Source organism: Thamnophis elegans, chromosome 11, assembly GCF_009769535.1.
Source record: "Thamnophis elegans isolate rThaEle1 chromosome 11, rThaEle1.pri, whole genome shotgun sequence".
Classification (NCBI taxonomy): domain Eukaryota; kingdom Metazoa; phylum Chordata; class Lepidosauria; order Squamata; family Colubridae; genus Thamnophis; species Thamnophis elegans.
Genome location: NC_045551.1, coordinates 35,098,426 through 35,117,234, shown reverse-complemented (window position 1 = coordinate 35,117,234; position 18,809 = coordinate 35,098,426). Strand labels below are relative to the sequence as shown.

General features: G+C 37.1%; 1 protein-coding gene across 6 annotated transcripts in view; it reads right to left on the bottom strand.

The window, feature by feature from the left end:
- The window catches only part of MAP4K4 (mitogen-activated protein kinase kinase kinase kinase 4), a 166,229-nt gene that overhangs the window by 10,223 nt on the left and 137,197 nt on the right, over positions 1–18,809 (bottom strand). For 2 of the 6 annotated variants that reach the window (XM_032226564.1, XM_032226566.1), the window contains 11 exons: positions 16,919–17,149; positions 15,920–16,026; positions 13,776–13,927; positions 12,231–12,328; positions 10,790–10,798; positions 10,111–10,286; positions 9,320–9,440; positions 8,150–8,341; positions 1,316–1,433; positions 895–1,065; positions 226–369 (listed from right to left, as the gene is read on the bottom strand). In XM_032226564.1, the coding sequence (XP_032082455.1) occupies positions 226–369; positions 895–1,065; positions 1,316–1,433; positions 8,150–8,341; positions 9,320–9,440; positions 10,111–10,286; positions 10,790–10,798; positions 12,231–12,328; positions 13,776–13,927; positions 15,920–16,026; positions 16,919–17,149 (1,519 nt within the window). The remainder of the gene's footprint in view (positions 1–225; positions 370–894; positions 1,066–1,315; positions 1,434–8,149; positions 8,342–9,319; positions 9,441–10,110; positions 10,287–10,789; positions 10,799–12,230; positions 12,329–13,775; positions 13,928–15,919; positions 16,027–16,918; positions 17,150–18,809) is intronic. The other 4 variants (XM_032226565.1, XM_032226567.1, XM_032226568.1 and 1 more) reach the window with 4 other exon arrangements.

Below are 18,809 nucleotides of genomic sequence, written 5' to 3'. Positions count from 1 at the left end.
AACAAGGCAGAGTTGGACTTTATAATCCAGTAGCAATTTTTAAAGCTGTGATTTAGAATCATAAAGCAACATAGTTTTAGTCAAGACATAATGTAAGAAGTAAAACATTGGCTTCTAATATTATTTGTTCTTCATGCAGGAAGCAGGCACTTGTAAGTATAAAATACAGGCACAGTGCATTAGTAATGCTGCGATTAAGGTTATCAAAAAAGAACTTTTGTCTACCTGATATTGTCACCAACACATTCAAACCTTCAAGTACATCCATTTGCTGAAATCTTCTTCTGTTTATTAGTGGATAAACTTTCCCTTGACCACTTCGATCTAATAACATCAGGCCACTTTCTGTCCCCACTAATAAATTAACTCCTAGAATAAACAAGATTAAGACAAACACAAGTTAAATGGATTTTGGATTTTCTATTGTGGAATATTTAAATATCCAACAAATGTTATCATGGTATAAAACCTTTAAAGCTCCAGAAATGGCTTTGAAATACTTCATAGCCCGGTGTCAGGAATGTTCATACTCAGCTTCAATTTTCAGTTCTCAGTAGGAAATATTTATGAACAATTCTATTGATTACTATTAAAATCAAAGCCTGCCATTAAAAGTTATTAATAGAATAGAATAGAATTCTTTATTGGCCAATTGTGATTGGAAACACAAGAAATTTGTCTTTGGCATATACAATATCTAAACTTGACAAACAAAACTTATTATTAAGACACTTAATTTCCATGTTCATAAGTAGGATTAGATCCAGATCTAATTAATAAGTCAGTTACAAAACTAGCACAACTTCTATATTCTTAATAGATTCTTGATTTTATCAATAAGCCTACAACTTTCAAATATAGGAATGATGTAGCAATCAACATTAGATTCTATACCCCATAAGGCAGCACATAAGATTTCAGAATTGAATCTCTTCTTGTATTTGCGGATCTCTGGGGTGTCACTCTGTGGCCGTGTATTTGTAGGATTGACATTAACAACTGATCCTTTTCTGGTTGGATCCTGTCTTATTGCTTCTGATCTCATTGCTTCACTAGAAAATCCTACTGCAGAGAGGAATAGAAGAGAGAAAAATGTGAAAAATAGAAAAATATTTAGTAATCTTAATATGCAGATGTAACACCTACATGAACACATTATGTTAAAGATCTCAATGATTTCAAAATAATTGTGCTTGCTGTTTGCCTTTACAAAAATATAAATGAAAACATTAAAATAAAGGGCCATTATAAATGTATATATATATATTTAAAAATATTTTTATACTACTGATTTGTTTCTACTTGTTTAACTTACCAACAGAAGTTACAGTTGTTCCACTAGATGGAGATATCTGTAGTAATCTGGGGTCTATAAAAGGTGTGAAGGAGGATGAAGATTTGTGTTTCTGCAGTGTGTTACTAGCGGACTGAGTCTGCAATGTAAATGTCAAATAATCATCTTAATAAAACAACTTTGTTCTTAACCAACAAAGACATTTCATCTAGCTGTAACTATGCAGCCTTATTTTCAGAAGCTTTCTTATCCCCTTTCCCCAAATGCTACCTATGTAGAGGCAACCTGAGTATTTCTTTAAAATAAGTAAAATTTAAAGTGCTTATCACTGCTATTATAGGTTTTGTCCACCAAGCAGCCTTTGCTTCAGCCTTTACAAAATGTATTCTAAATGTATTAAGCTTTACACTAAAAACTTAGAAGAATCTCCTCCAGTTGAAATAGGAGGCCCTGTTTTCTAAACCTTGTTCTTTATTGTGCAAATTGTTCTTTTTCATTTCATTGTATTACTTCCTACATTGTATTTCTGCCCTGCATCTTTTATACTGTCAGTCACCAATTGGGAAATATCTCCTCCATATGCAACAAAGTATGAGCAATTAAAAATCAAGCTATCAGCTTTATAATTTTAGCTTGCAATGATTTTTAGGATTATTTTATTTTTAAATTTTGAAAATTGGTTTCTTGCCAGAAAGCTGCAGCATGTTCTTCCACCATCATTTTCACAGAAAAATATTAAGACAGTATTAAACAAGTGGAGTTATTAGGAGGGGAGAGGTGTGAATGATGATATGAAGGCACAGGTGCATCTTGTTATACCACTAAACATGAAAAACATAAACAAGGAAGGAAAATGAAATAATGAAACTGTTAGAAATGGATTTTAAAACTTGTCATATATGTGAGTTAAATCTCAGGCTGTGCATCTTAAAATAGAAATGACAGGAGTGAAAAATTAAGTATTGCCCTATAAAGTTGATCTAGAAAAAAGTAGTAATTTACATTTAAATTGTTTCCTGCCTTTTCCACTCTGCTGTTCAGTCTTCTTTCCAAGTAAATTTCTATCATTGGACATCTTTCACTATGGCCTCTAACAAAAAATGTTTTTTTTTATTTGTATATTATTTTGCTTACATAAAACATTTTCTCCAGAAACAAAGTACATACAGGTAAAACTCAAAAAATTAGAAATTAGAAAATTAGAATAGCAATAGCAATAACAGTAGACTTATATACCGCTTCATAGGGCTTTCAGCCCTCTCTAAGCGGTTTACAGAGTCAGCATATTGCCCCCAACAACAATCCGGGTCCTCATTTTACCCACCTCGGAAGGATGGAAGGCTGAGTCAACCCTGAGCCGGTGAGATTTGAACCGCTGAACTGCTGATCTAGCAGTCAGCCTGCAGTGCTGCATTTAATCACTGCGCCACCTTGGCTCTAATATCGTGCAAAAGTTCATTTATTTCAGTAATGCAACTTAAAAGGTGAAACTAATATGAGATAAGACTCATTACATGCAAAGCAAGATAGCTCACGCCATGATTTGTCATAATTGTGATGATTATGGCATACAGCTCATGAAAACCCCAAGTCCACCATCTCAGAAAATTAGAATATTACATGCAATCAATAAAACAAGGATTGTACATAGAACAATATCGGACCTCTGTAAAGTATAAGCATAAGTATAACCTCTTTTCTGATGAGAGCAACTTTTGCCAAAAGCATTAAAACGTGGTTCAATGACCGTGGGATTACTGTGCTTGACTGGCCTCTCCATTCTTCCTCCATACTCTGGGTCCTTGGTTTCCAAATGACATGCAAAAGTTGCTCTCATCAGAAAAGAGGACTTTGGACCACTGAGCAACAGGACTTTGGACCACAGTGCTTCATTAAGACAAGGGTCAACACAGCTGTCTACCAGGAGATTTTGGAGCACTTCATGCTTCCTTCCGCAGACGAGCTTTATGGGGATGCTGACTTCATTTTCCAGCTGCTCACACTGCCAAAAGCACCAAAACCTGGTTCAATGACTGTGGGATTACTGTGCTTGATTGGCAAGCAAACTCGCCTGACCTGAACCCCATAGAGGATCTATGGGGCGTTGCCAAGAGAAAGATGAGAGACATGAGACCAAACAATGCAGAAGAGCTGAAGGCCGCTATTGAAGCATCCTGGTCTTCCATAACACCCCAGCAGTGCCACAGGCTGATAGCTTCCATACCACGCCACATTGAGGCAGTAATTGCTGCAAAAGGGGCCCAAACCAAGTACTGAGTACATATGCATGCTTATACTTTTCAGAGGTCCGATATTGTTCTATGTACAATCCTTGTTTTATTGATTGCATGTAATATTCTAATTTTCTGCGATGGTGGATTTGGGGTTTTCATGAGCTGTACGCCATAATTATCACAATTATGACAAATCACGGCTTGAACTATCTTGCTTTGCATGTAATGAGTCTTATCTCATATATTAGTTTTACCTTTTAAGTTGCATTACTAAAATAAATGAACTTTTGCCTGATATTCTAATTTTTCGAGTTTCACCTGTACAATGTAACATTAGGAGAATAATGAGTCTAGTGTACGATGCTAGCTGCTGATCAGACTGTGCAATTACTTTCGTAACATTTCTTCATATGGAAGGCTCCTTTTTACATAGGATGATAAGCAAGTTCAGGCTACCATGTTTCCCCAAAAATAAGACATGCCCTGCTAATAAGCCCAATTGGGCTTTTCAGAGCATGCGCCATAATAAGCCCTCCCCTGAAAATAAGCTCTCCCCCAACTATTTAAGCGCATGCGCAACTGGTTCCTGCCATTATCACTGTACCACCTACTGGTACAGCTTGCAGGGCAAAAAGAGGGCTCGCCGCCAAAACAGCGGCAGGTGAAGCAAAGTGCTTCCACACATACTCCACCCTTCCCTCCTGTGCAAAAAGAGCCCACCACAAAAACAGTGGCAGGTGAAGCAAAGTGCTGCCACCTCCCACACAAAAAGAGCCCGCCGCAAAAACAGCGGCAGCGAACCAAAGTGTTTCCCCCCCCCACCCTTCCCTCCATGCAAAAAGAGCCCACCGCAAAAACAGCGGCAGGCCAGCAATACTTGTGAGTTGAACTCATGAGGTTTTTTTTACAAGGGGATTCACTGGACGAAAGGGCGAGGAACGCAACGGACCTGGAAAGGTAAGAGGCATGCCTCGCTTCTCCCCCCCACCTCCCACCCCTCGCTAAAGGGACGGCGGGGAAGGGAACCAGGCAGGCTGCCTTTACCATTGGGGCGAGATGGGTGGTGTTGGGCTGCAAGGAGCGCCTTTTACCTTTCCAGGTCCGTCGCGTTCCTTACCATTGTGTCCAGGGGAGCCCCTGGTAAAAAAAATCCCCATCTCACGACTTCAAGAAGTTTGATTGAACTCGCAAGAAGGGGTTTTTTTACTAGCAGCTTCCCTGAACACAATGGCGAGGAATGCAACGGAGCTGGAAAGGTGAAAGGCGCGCCTCGTTTCTCACCTGCCCCAGAAAATAATAAGCCCTCCCCCTATAATAAGCCCAAGGCCATATTTCGTGGGGCAAAAGAAAATAAGACCCTGTACACAGTAATAAATGAAGCTTTCATTAGTAGAATAAAACCATTTTCTACAACTAATTTGTATCAAATGGTGTATAAAAATCTTATTTTTAAAAACTTTATTAGAAAAAAGAATTAGGGAGATCTTCATCATTAATACCTGCAATAGCAACAAGACTTATATACTGCTTCAGTGTTTTACAGCCCTCTCTAAGCAGTTTACAGAATTAGCATATTGCTCACAACAACTGCACAAACTGCATTTTTATCTACTTTGCTGATAGAACATTTAAACAGAACTGGCCATTATATGATACAGAATTTCTCATTACATACTGATATTACCTAAGTGTTGACATAAACCATAATTACTTTTATAGTTTAGCAACTTGACAACATTTCAATTCATTTCAGAAAAGAAGATAGCCTTTCTGTTCAGTTGAGAGCATCCTTGGGTATCATGTGTTTCATTTCATAAGAAGATTAAATGTATAAACTATACAACTAATCAAACAATGAACCCTCTTAATAGTAGGTGTAACTAGGAAGTGGTATGCTAGGAACTAACACTCACAAAGAAGTTAGGAAAATATGAAAGTGGCCTAAGTTGAGAGTCTAGAACTGGATATATCATATTTATTTCTGACCAATTCACAGTCCCTCAGACTGTTGGGAGCCAGACTGGCTGGGTGGGTGTGGCTAGGTGATCATGTGACTCCGTGTGCGTGGCCAATTTACCAGTCCATTATACAATACACACACATTAAACTTTAATTTGTTATGTTCCTGGGTGTGCAAGCAGGTTAGTGAAGGGATGTGGCTACCTTGGTGGGGGGGTGAGGGGCTTCTGTTTGTGTGTTTGTGTATGTCTATATCTCCCCTCCCCGGAGGCTGGGGAGGCTCATTTTTAGTGTCCTGTTTTTGGCATCCTTGGCCTCCAGAACCACTTTGCTTCCCAAAAGCAGGCCTGTTTTTGGCCTCTCAGGGTCTCCATGCATCCCATTTGTGGGCTCCTCAATCTCCAGAAGGCAGGTGACGGCTGGCAAGTAGGTGGGGTGATATTTGTGGGGCAGCCTTACGGTCCTGTGTCAGTGGTGGGTTGCAGGCAGTATGCTGCGGTACGGGCGTACCGGTGCCAGCCCGGAGCGCCGGGTACCGTTCCGGTATGGTGCTCCTGAGGGCCTACCCGAGCTCCTTACCTCTATTTGAGGTCTTTGGTGCTTTTGCACGTCAGCGCACGGTGCCTGCGCAACACTCCACCGAGCAGCTGGAGCGTTGCGGAGGCTCACGTTGCAAGAGGTAAGTACGCATACACTCGTACCGGTTGCAACAGGATCCGGAACCCACCACTGTCCTGTATGAGCCAGATTAATGGCATCAGCAGACCGTATCCAGCCCGCCGGCCAGTTTGAGGACCCCTGTACTAAATGGACAAAGTATCCATGACTTGTTAAATGCATCTGATCTTAAGAGGAAACAGCACATGCTACATAGTATTTGTTTTGTTATCTGAATCTACATCTATTTCTAAAATGTTTAGGAACTTTTAGTCATTTACCATAATTTCTATATTAAATAGAGAAATAGATTTATTTACAGATATTTTAACTGATTACTAGACAAGCAACATCACTATGCTTCATATGGTTGAAAATGCCTCTATGATTTTAAAAAGCAATATATATGGATTTCCTTTTTTCTAATGTGAAATAAGTAAGTAGCATTGCCCGGGAATTTACTGTTAATCACTCTTAGGAAGTAATGAAGCATATAATCTAACTGCTGTTTACAAGGTATACCTACTGTGGTTTATTAACCACTCTCTCTTACAAAGCTGGAAGCTGGGTGAAGATTTCATCTCAAAATTTAATTCAGAACAAACCCCTCAAACTACAATTAAAGTTTTGCCTGAGAATTTAAATGGTAGACATTTTTGCCAGAAAATTACCCAATTAGTTGCCAGACTGCCTTTTCGCATTACTAAACATGAGCTGCCATTACAGTTTTAAGCATCCTGTGATTAGTTGTATGCCATTTAAACTGTCTTAAATCTTGTGGTGATTTTACAAGGATTAGCCTATTATTGTTATGGCATGCTTTGCTTCTGACTGAATATCTGAAAAAGAGCCTGCACCCCCTGGGCTAAGGTCCACTACCAGGCCGTAGCCTATTCGGAACCAGGCAGTGTGAGTGGGCTAATGTGCATTTGTGCGCTCACTCAACTTGCATGAATGGTGAGCCAGCACATGTGCACACACATACGCAGCTCAACTTGCACAGGTTGATCTGCACGCTCTGGTCCACCACTTGCACAAGTTGATTTGCACATGCACATGTGTACACCGGTCTGCCGCTCATATGGCCTGGTTCCCCTCCCCCCTCGCAAGGCCGCCGGGATGCAAAGATTGGGGCCACTGCTCTAAGTGGTTGAAAACAGGGGTATTTAACTTCCATGCAGTAAGCAATTTCAAAACAGCTTCAAACATGAAGAGTCTGTTTGAGTAAAGTGTTAGCCTACAGAATGAAATGAAACTGCTCCTGAGCTAAAATTTGTATTTAGAAGAATTCACATGCAGTAATTTAACCTATCTTCTTTATTGCCAGCAGATGACATTTTAAATCTCTTAATAGCCTGCAAACTGAAAAGGTATTTGTATTCTGGGAAAACAGCCTCCTATTTTATAGTCTCCTGTCAGAGAAGAACCATATGTTAAAAACAAAGACAGCTCATTTTAACTAACTTTCTAAAATAAAACAAATTTAATAATTCATAAAAAGAAACTAGTTATTATATTAATATTTTCCCTAAAGGTTCCACTTATGGTTAGATGGAAAAAAAACTTCTTTTGCAATATACTGCATCTTTTTCCAAAGCAACGACTCTCTAGGTGCATATTTTTCCAGCACTGTGCTCAATCAGGCAGCGTTGTTACTTGAAAAAGCCAATCACACTAGGATTACTTTTAGACACTCTTCCCAAAATAGCTTTGAAAGAAAGACTGATAAAAACACTTGGTTTAGGTGATACAAAAGCCATGCAATTAATCACTTGTAAAAAGCAAAACAAAATAGTAGGCAACTGGCAAATTTGGGGTAAAAAATTCTATAGTTCAGAATGTTGGGACATAACAGAGCTGAAATGTGTTACTTTGGGGGAGTGAAGGGACAGTGACAGGAAGAAGAGCAGCAGAAGGGACACTAGTTGGAAATCCTCTGGATGCTAGCTATTAGGAAATACATTTATAACCCTGTGAAAGCAGCCAGCTGTGGTGCAAGACATACCTCATTAGTAGTTAGCTTGTCCTGGGGTGTCTGTGGGGACATGGTGGGTGTCGGCTGGCTGGAGGATGGGGAGGAGGAGGTGGAGGAAGTAGAGGAGGAATGGCTTTGCTGTAAGAGATCTGGCAAGAGGTGAATACGACCGGCAAAGCCATTGCTCTCATGATGGCTGGCACGCTTTGTGTCAACTGTACTCTGTAGAAAAAACAGGCACACTTGTCTTGCTCAAGTGCTGTGTACAAGCCTATGCCCCTAGCAAAATGATCTATTTTAAATGTTTCAACCAATGCATTAATCAAACAAGGGGAGTGGGGCTTACTATATTAATTTTTTTTCTTGCAAAGCCAATTTTTTTACTGGCAAATTGAAGTTTCTACAGATCACCTCTATGATGGCACCTGTGTGCATTCTCCTTGTGACTTTTCTTGCTATCATGCTTGCATTCAATTATCATTCCAGCGAATGTCCTAATTTAGCTGTTTAAATTATCATTATGCCATCTAAATACGGGGGCTCAATTACAAAAATGATGTTCACTTGAAAAATAAGAAATGTAGTTCATGACCTTTGATGTACCTAACCTAATATACCAGGAAGTTCAAGGGAACAGAGGCATTTTCTCAACCATTTCTTACATAACCTCTCATGACACCAAGACTATGGCGCAACATTTCCTAAGATAAGCTGCCTTGGTCTTGAAACCTGCCAAGATAGGAAATGTCTTGTGTAAGCTGGTTGAACTCTTCAGTGAGATAGTGTGGTGTAACTGTAAGTGATTTAAAATGAACTAGATGATCCTTATTTTACTGTCTTAGAGCTGTCTCACCACTTGATATTTTTTTTTACCTTCTCTTAAGATGCTATCAGAAGTGATACAAATGCTACTGGCTTTACACCAAGTTCCTGCTACGACATCTACAGTTTTCTTTTATTCCACATTAGAAGAGATTAAAATAAACACTGTAGAATCGGACAACAGTCATTCCAAAGTATGCATGCAACACACAGTGAAATAATGGGTGAAAACTAGTGTTCTCTTTGCATGCTCTAAGTCTGTTTATTCATAAATGGCTACCATCTGGGTCTCTAACCAATTTTAAAGTGGGAAAAGATAAATGAGAGAATGAATGAACTGATGAAAAGGAACAAATTACATACTGAAAGATACATTACCTGTCGGACGATTAAAGTGCCCTCCTTGGAAGGAGTCATCGCAGGTTCACTTTCCACATCATCATGAACAATCATTGTTTTCACTGATTCCGTTTCTCCATTGCTGAGGTTCAAAGTGGATCTGTGTGGTGACGACATTTTATCATTGGGGCTTCAATATCCAAGATTCACTACAATATTAAAATAACTGCAACTATGGACTTTCTAAAGAATTACTCATTACATATTCATGAAAGACCTGTCTTTTAAGAGATTATGGAATTAAACAAATTGGTATTGTTAGCATAGCTAACTAAGTAGTAGCTGGCATAAGATAAAGGTTCTCCTCCCACATATGTGCTAGTTGTTTCCGAATCCAGAGGGCAGTGCTCATCTGCTTTTCAAAACCGAACAGCCAGCACTGTCCGAAGATGTCTCCGTAGTCATGTGGCTGGCATGACTAAACCTCGAAGGTGCATGGAACGCTGGTTCCTATTTTTTTTACTTGCATTTTTTACATGCTTTCAAACTGCTAGGTTGGCAGAAGCTGGGACAAGTAAGGGGAGCTCACTCTGTTACACAGCACTAGTGATTTGAACCGCCAAACTGCTGACCTTTCTGATCAACAAGCTCACCGTCTTAGCCACTGAGCCACTGTGTCCCTCTAGTTAGCATAGACTTAGCCTTTTATTTTTCTTAGTTTATTATGCATTTTTCCTTAAAGTTTATTTTTTAGAAGTATATGCTAAAAAGGACAACCCTATAAATTACAAAGGTTCTTTAATAAAGGAAATAGGAAAAATGTAACTAACACTGCTCTGGCATCTTCAGGCCCAGAAGTAGATTCATCAACTCCTTCTTGCTCCATATCATCCTCCTCCTCATCTGTGGTTCCTGATTCTTCACTTGATGATGAATAATCTGTCACTTTGTGAGGTGGTCGTACATCTTCTACTGCCCGCAATTCCTTTGCTAAAGCAGTTAAATCCTAGGGGAAAAATCATATCATAATAATGTTGCAAAATTAATGATGAGCACTGCCTGTTTCAACAGCTTTTTCCAAGAACTGGATCCCATTAATTGATACTTTTATTCTTCAATTGGTAAATTATTTTAGTAAATATTCATAAACTGAGTATTTACTAAATATGTTTTAATGCTTTAATTCTAATATAATTAAATCAAGCAAAACTCATTTCATATAACTTCACAGAAAGATTGAAAATTTAACATCTCATGAGATAGTACATGGGTATAACTTAATGCATTTCTTTTCTATAAACTTTCTTAATTTAGCTTTATCATATAATCCCTTCCCCCTAATACCTGCTATATTCTGCCCAGTTTTGCTCACAATAGTCCCTGAGTTTCCATAGATTTCTTTGGGCAGTTTCAAATGGCCACATGTGGAAGAAGAGGATAGGAAGTTTTGTAAATTTAAATTAAGTCATGTTAAAATTTGAAGTTATTCCATAAATTAACACTACTTACCACTTCTCCCTGAAGATCAGTCAAAATAAGCAAATCAACATTGGACCAAGGTATGGTGCATGGTTGGGAAAGAAAGGTAAAATACAAAATTAGTACAGGAATTAAGGCACTTATCTTGGAAGTTCACATACTAAAATTATACCATTGGCTTATTTAAACATTTAAATGAAGGAATGAAATACATAACTAAAATGCAACATTAATTCAGGAACTAATCCAGTTATCTTGGGTCTTAAAATTACAGCAGTGGCTTACTTAAAATTTTAAATGAAGGAGTAAGAAAGTAGAGCATGAAATAAAAGTGTGACATAGGATTATAAATAAGAATCAGGATAATGGAAAGTAGAAGTTTGTTTTTCTCTATTTTTCTTTAAATTTTATAAGAAACAGTAATATCAAAAACCAGAAACATCTGTGCTGAATCAGACAAATTGACTCCTTCCACAAAAAGTCAAAATGATATCAATGGGAGGAAAAAGGCAGATGCAAGATTTAAGGAGACAAATAATTTTTTTGAATATTTGAATCAAATTAGATTTGGCCCCACTGATCTTCAAAAAAGCTTTCTATTAGTGCATAAATAAACAAGCTAATTTTAATGTATAGGAAAACTATAATTGTGGGAAACTATGAGTACAGGTTTAGTTATAGAAATGAAAGGCAATATCCCTTTTACTGCTGGATGAAATTCAGCTAGGAGAAAGAAGAAATGGCTGTCTTTTTACTAAATGTACAGATTGGCCTTTCAGTACATCATATCTGTTGAATGGAAGGGTGCCAGTGTTGATTGGGCAAGAGACTTAAAGGCAACTCAATAGGGCTTTCAGGAAAAAATGGTTGCAAATTGAAAACTTCTTGTTTTCATGAGTAGCATTTACATAGGTAAGACCCATTGCTTTCTCTAATGAGTTAAGAATGACTGGATGTCTTGGTCTTGAATGTCCTAAAAATAATAGCATAATTCCTTAAATAAGTTTAGTACAGTTATGAAAACAAAACAAAAATCCTTCCAAGAAGCTGGCTGGGAACAAAACTCAAACTCTACCCATCTCTGTGCCCTATTCACTTTGCGCTATCATCGCCTTTGGAGGCACTTTCTTGGCTCCATGATAACGTAGGCCTCAGTCATCAAAAGATCCTGTAATTGTGCTTAAAGCTCTCACATTTGGACTGGCTGTCACAGTTTTCAAGAATTCTAAAATCGCGTAGATATTATTTAATGTTCTAAATTCTACTTGCTTGGGTTAATTGCTTGGAAGGAGTTATTGGAAATATTATGAAATAAAAAATGGTATAAAAATAACTGATTTTGTTATGTGCAGATGACCAAAGGTAATGAAAATTAAACATCACACCGTATTCATTCATTTCCTTGCCATCCAATTAAAAAAAAAACTATCACCGTCTGCTATGCAAAGATATAGACCATAAGGAGCCTTACCGTAGGCTTGCAGGGTCTGAAGACTTCTTTCTTCTCTTCACTCTTTTTGGCTGCAGTTTCATTACGTTGCGAAGGGGAACCTTCAGATTTTGATGATGCTAAATAATCAAGTAACACAAAAGGCTAGTTTATTTTTTTTTTTAAATCTGATTTAGAAAATAAATGGAAGAATCAAACAGCAATCAGACAGTTCTTGCTGCCATTGCAAAAAATAAAACAAAACCGCTGTTGGGAGGATCACAAATAAATAATATGTTTCTGAAATATTTGAAACAGAAAATAGTTATTAAAAATTGGATCAATAGATTCCATGTTAATAACAGATCATATGAGAATAATGCAGGTAGTACTTGTTAACAATAATTCAGACCAAGAACTCCATTACCAAGGAATGTGGCCATAGAGTGTGACCCAAAGGTGCTTTTTCAGGAGACAACTGGACTTTTCTTTTTCTTTGAAGACATTTCACTTCTCATCCAAAAAAAAAATCTTCAGCTCTGACAGGAAAGCAAAAGAAGCTTCTTGGGTGAGAAGCGAAACGTCTTCAAATAAAAAAAAAACCCAAGAAAGTTCAGTTGCCTCCTGAAAAAGCATATTTTGGACAACATGACCTGGATGACTGAGAATCTCTACAGACTAATAGAGTGTGATGTTATGTTAGTGTGACAATTTACAATGATAGTTCTGGTAGTTCTACTTGTCATTCTTAGGAAAATCCCACATGGTAATTAAGTGTGTCATCAACTGATCATCATTTACACATCCTGCTAGCCTCCTTTGCTTGTTGGAATTTGGCAGCAAAAGTTCCAAATGGCAAACATATGACCACAGGACACTGCGACTGTCATAATTATAAGTTTTAAGTTGCCAAGGACCTTACATGATCAGAGGGATATTGTGACAGTCGTAACTTCAAGAACTAATCCCAAGTTTGCTCATTCAGTGACATTATAACATTCAATGGTTGCTGAAAGAATGGTTAACCGAGGACTACCTGTACATTTCTTTATATACTCCCAAGTTATTTTTCTCAGATTAACATTCTGCTTAAGTTTTCCTACATTTTATAACTTAAAATGACTAGGAAACAGAAAAGTGTTTGTGTATGTATATATGTGTGTGAAAAATGCATGTAAGTGTGTTATATGTAGGTGCCAGTATAATTTCAGCATCAGAAAAAGTCTGCTATTCTTGCTCTTACTGCAACTATTAAGTGGAGGTTGTAAAAAAAAATTTGTGGACAGATAAGATAGATAGATAGATAGATAGATAGATAGATAGATAGATAGATAGATAGATAGATAGATAGATAGATAGATAGATAGATAGATACAGACAAACAGACAGACAGACAGACGATAGATAGATAGAGATATAGATAGACAGACAGATAAATATTGTTTTGAAGGGTTACATTTTTGTAACATATGGCTATTCTTCACTTGAAACAGCTTTTTGCTTATATCTCATTCAAAATCTCTCTCTGGTTCCAATGAACCTGGAATGCTTTCATAAGAATAATCTATTCCCCACCCCATCTCTTACATCTCATTCGGAATCTTTCGCCAGATCCACTTTGGGAGCCAGGATGGGAACCAGGCTGTGAACTCGAATTGCTTGATCCAGAAGAACTTCCACTTCCTGGTCTTGGCACCAATTTTTCCACTCTTTCCCAGAGCAACCGAGGTTCTATATTGCTAAAAAGGAGAGATTTTTTTTTTTAAAAAAATATTAATTTGACCTTGCTTTCTTTTTCTTAAATTAGAATTTATATCCTGCCTCTTCTCGGGCAACATCTCCCTGCTTGGTTTACAAGAGCTTAAACAAAGACACTTCTCCTTCCTGCTGATCCGATGCCTTTTCTCAATAAGAAAATAGCATGCATAATTTCAGAAATTAATCTATTTTCAACCAGCTTTTCTCCTCAGCTGTCTCCTCCTGAATATAAAAGGACATAATGTCACAGAGGATGCATCTTTCTTTTAGCTTCACCCACTGATTGCCTCTGGAGAAGTGAATCTGTTGTCCCTAGATTAACCTTCTTAATCCTACACTTGGATCTGCACATAGGACTCTTTCCATTTTAATAATAACTCTGTAGGCAGGCAAGATTGAGGGATCAGGGCCAACCTAAGGACACACATAAATTTCTATGAACAATTTGAAATGGAATCTCCATAAACTCAGTTTTAGCAACATTTTCTACCAGATAAGGTCACGCTTTGGTCATTGCATTTAAGTCTATTTTATTAATCTATATCCTCTTAAGAGTCACACTGAACAGATGAAAACTTATGGTCACAATGGTTTACAACAAATATTCTTGGGTCAAAGTTGAGGACTACCTGTAATCACAATACTAATGTATGCCAAGAAACAAATTGCTTCTACATTCTGGATTAGTATAAATTCACAGGGTTCTTTAAAGACATTCCAGTTATAGTACATTACTGTAATCCACTTGTGATACAAATGAGAAAAAAATGGCCACATAATCCACCAGCCTAAACATGGTAGTACAGATAACCATTTCCAACTAATCACATTCAAATGTTGGATTATGGGGCATTCCAACAGATTGTGAGTTTTTCTTTCTTCTTTTAAAGAGTGTATGATCCTTGGCCATTGGAAGCTCACTGAATGACTGTAATGCAGTTCAATCTACCTCACAGGTTTGTGGGAAAAATTGAACACTGGAATGTTATATATAGTGTTTTGAGTCCTTGGGGGAAAGGCAGGATATAAAATAAATGAATAAATATGTTGATCCTAATCCAGCCTGTCACATGATATATGCCTAAAGATCTAGTAATTTTCTTGGGGCTGATGACAAAAGAAAAATAAACTGCTCTGTCGATTGTGGGTCTGGGAAAATGCAGTCTATATTCTAAAACAACCTCTATGGTCTCTAGAGGTCAAGCTAGAGTCCACAAATGACTAAAGCTAAAATCACCATACCCTTCTCACCTAAAAAATGAGAAACATCAAAATGTTCCAATATTTTAATATGATGGGATCAAATGAGGTATTTTTTTGGTGAAAGTCTCACTGCAAATTCAACACATTTATCACCTACTCTTGTAAGTCTTTAATGTATGACTTAGACAATTAAGTTAATGCAACTATGCACGTGCCTAAGAGACTGATTATACATATAATTCACATTCTCAGTCTACACAAGTTGACAAAATCACAAAATAGGTATAAGAGGAACTGCTATAACTTTGGTATATGATGGACCAGATGTACTTTAATCCATAAAATGTCCTACTGAATTGACATAATTGAACAGAATTAAAGAGGAGACTGGCCAGTGTAATAGGCTTCTGCAATCATTTCTGGTATGTCCGTGAAGTTAAATAATAAGCTTAACTCTAATATGAATATCTACATTATTACTTTTGCTACCATTTTCTGACGTATTAGATATATTTTAAAAAGAGGCCGAAGCATGATAACCTAGCATAGTTCTTCAGAAGGAAACCCTATTTATATGAATGCTGCTGGAAAGTCATTAAGATGTTATTACTCCCTAATGGTATAAATACACCTTTTGAGATTGCTTAGCTATAGCAGGCTTTGGCTTAAAAAAAAAGTCAATACAGGTCAAATCTTATATTCTGAGTGAACATGGTGTGTCCAGTGTGCTTCCCACTTCAACCATGGTGTGGGAAGAAAACATTACAAACCTGGTGGAGTTCCTTTGACCTGCTTGGTTATTTTGCTGTCCAGTGCTTTGCAGTGGAGAATCTCGGCGGGATAGCACAGGTGATCTCGATGTGGTTCTCACTGGTACCTTACGGAGTGAACAAGTGGGAATAAAAATAATTAATATAGTGTTGCAGGAGCAAAACTAAGGGTTTTTTTTTTTTGCTCCTGTAAAGATATACACACAGATATATTACTAAATGTATAAAACTATATTACTAGCATCTAAGTAAAGTTATTCTATTGGTTAAATATTCACCAACTATAGAACCCATAAACCAGTTGGACTGCATTTAAGATGCTGAAAAAATAGGTTGTTTAGTAAATAGCTAGCATAGAAACAAATAACTACCCATTCACAGACAATCATGACAGAACATAGAACTTTAAAGCAAGGGATTCACACAGCAATAGGCTACAGTAGCATGAGGATTTAGAAAATTAAGCTCTAAGGAACCAACAAATGCTTAATAATGGATCAGTAAAAGGCAGACTAGGAGGAAAGCAAGATTATATCTGATAAAAGTAAATCACATTAAAAAAACCTTTTTTTGTGGTCAATATTATCTTAAAATATTCACTGACTTAAGTTAAAGGAATTTTAAAGAAATAATTTTGGCTAAGATTTTTTTTGGTTCGTGCTTTCTTGGATATTACCTTTAGAATGATAAATATTTTATTTATGGATAATAGACATCTTATAAATGTTTGCTGATCTTCAATTTTCTGTAACCATCTACTTTAGAAGGCAAATTCTTCTTCAGAAAAAAAATGAAACAAGGAAGAGGAGGAGGAGAACTATTACTATATACCACCCTTAAAACAAAAATATTCCCGGGGTGGCGTATAAACATATTAAAAGCACAAATTGCCTGTTTCTGGTATTCTACAGGTGTGCACTCATTAATTAAAAAACTAGCACATGCCTTCTGTTATTCTTTGGTTTAAAGAAGTCAAACTTCTGTCTTTCTATTTCTTACCCTTGGAGGCACCTCGTCACTGTCTGATCTAGCCCAAGACTTTTGGGTGGGGTCAGATACCTCAGATTTAGAGTCAGAACTTTGATTTAGCACTTCACTGCGTGAAGGTGGATATGGGTCCTGAGAGCGCAGATGGTGATGTGCAAATTTGGGAGAAGGGTCACTGAAGGAATGGGACCGTGAGACAGGGGGAACATTGTTCTTGAGAGATGCCAGGTGAGACCACTGTACCTTACAAAAAAAACAAAACATAGAACATTCAATGCGTTCTGTACAACTGGCTTTTCCCAATTAAACACAGAATAAAAGGCAAGAAGGATTTAGCTAGCAGGGTGGTCACATCTGAGATATGAAGCAAGGTAAGCACATGATGAAATCAGTGGGCTTAAAGCAAGGAAGGTGCTTAGAGAACGTGAAAAGCTGTGAACATAATGTACTGGCATGTCGGAAAGCATATTCTGAACATATAAGTTCACTGGAAGGAAATGAGAGCAAATCCCATTTGTTCTAACATATGGCCAAGTATGTTCCAAATATGCCGTATACCAAATTTAAAACATCAATAAAAGAAACTTATTTTGGAGTAGTAGAAGTCAAAAGAAGCAACCAAGAAGCCAGTAAATATAATGGCTTTGAAACAATTTATTGGTATATTCAGAATGTGAAATATGTTGCATTTAGGCATTATGGAAGAGTTACATGAGTTACATGCTTCTTTTTCAGCAAATATATATACTGATTTATATATGTGCCCTTGTCAATGTGTGTGTGTGTATACACACTGTAAACTCCATACATACATACAAAGATCAGGTAATATATGATATATGCATACATTTTGTGTGTGTGTGTATGTCTGTATGTGTGTGTGTGTGTCTGTATGTGTGTGTGTGTGTGTGTGTGTGTGTATATATATATATATATACACACACACACACACACATACATACATACATATACATACATACACACACATACATACATACATATGTTGTATTGTAACAAAGGCAACAGTAAAAATATTGGAGGGAGCACCAAGCCTGAAGACGACGAGTGAGACTTCGTCGAAACGTCGCCAGGACACCTCCAATTTTACGCGGGAAAAAACCCGAATAACTAGAGACCTATATACACACACACACACACACACACACACACACACACATATATATATATATATATATATCCCGCATATATGCACATTAGAGACCACAGAAATATGATCATAGGCACTTTACTATAATGTCCAAGGCAAACTTTACAATAAAGGTTTATTACTGCACCTATAGAATTATACTATGTCCAAATTTTTTCTTTAGTTGTTCAAACATGAAACCTAAATAGGTTTCATAGAATTCTTGAAAGAAAAGGATGACTAAAGGAACTTCTTGTAAATTTAGAGCTGCCCATGGCATAAATATATTACATAAAATATATTTTAGAAGAGTATAATGATTAAAAAAAACCTGAACACTCTCAACTACCACAAATATTCATAACTAGCTTATATTTTCTCAGCATAATTTCCCCAAAACATTTCCATCATTTTCCTAGTTAGAAATAGTTGGGTATTTTTGACAATTACAATTACCATATGGTACTGTTTTGACTCAGTACTGCCAATTGTCAACATAAAGGTACAAAAAAACCATTTTACAAAAACAAACCTATCAGATAGATCTATACAAAAATCCAGTCACTGAAATTGTTTTTAAATACACAGTAAACTATATCATTGAATCTGTCTCTTAGAGCGATCATTGTCTCTTCAAAGTTATCTTGAGAAAGCAAGCAGTAATAGAAAACTGATCACACATTGGTCATTAGATGCTGCTTTCAGATTGGAAATTGTGTCCACCTGCTTGAATTTTCTCATTGAATTTTCTCATTC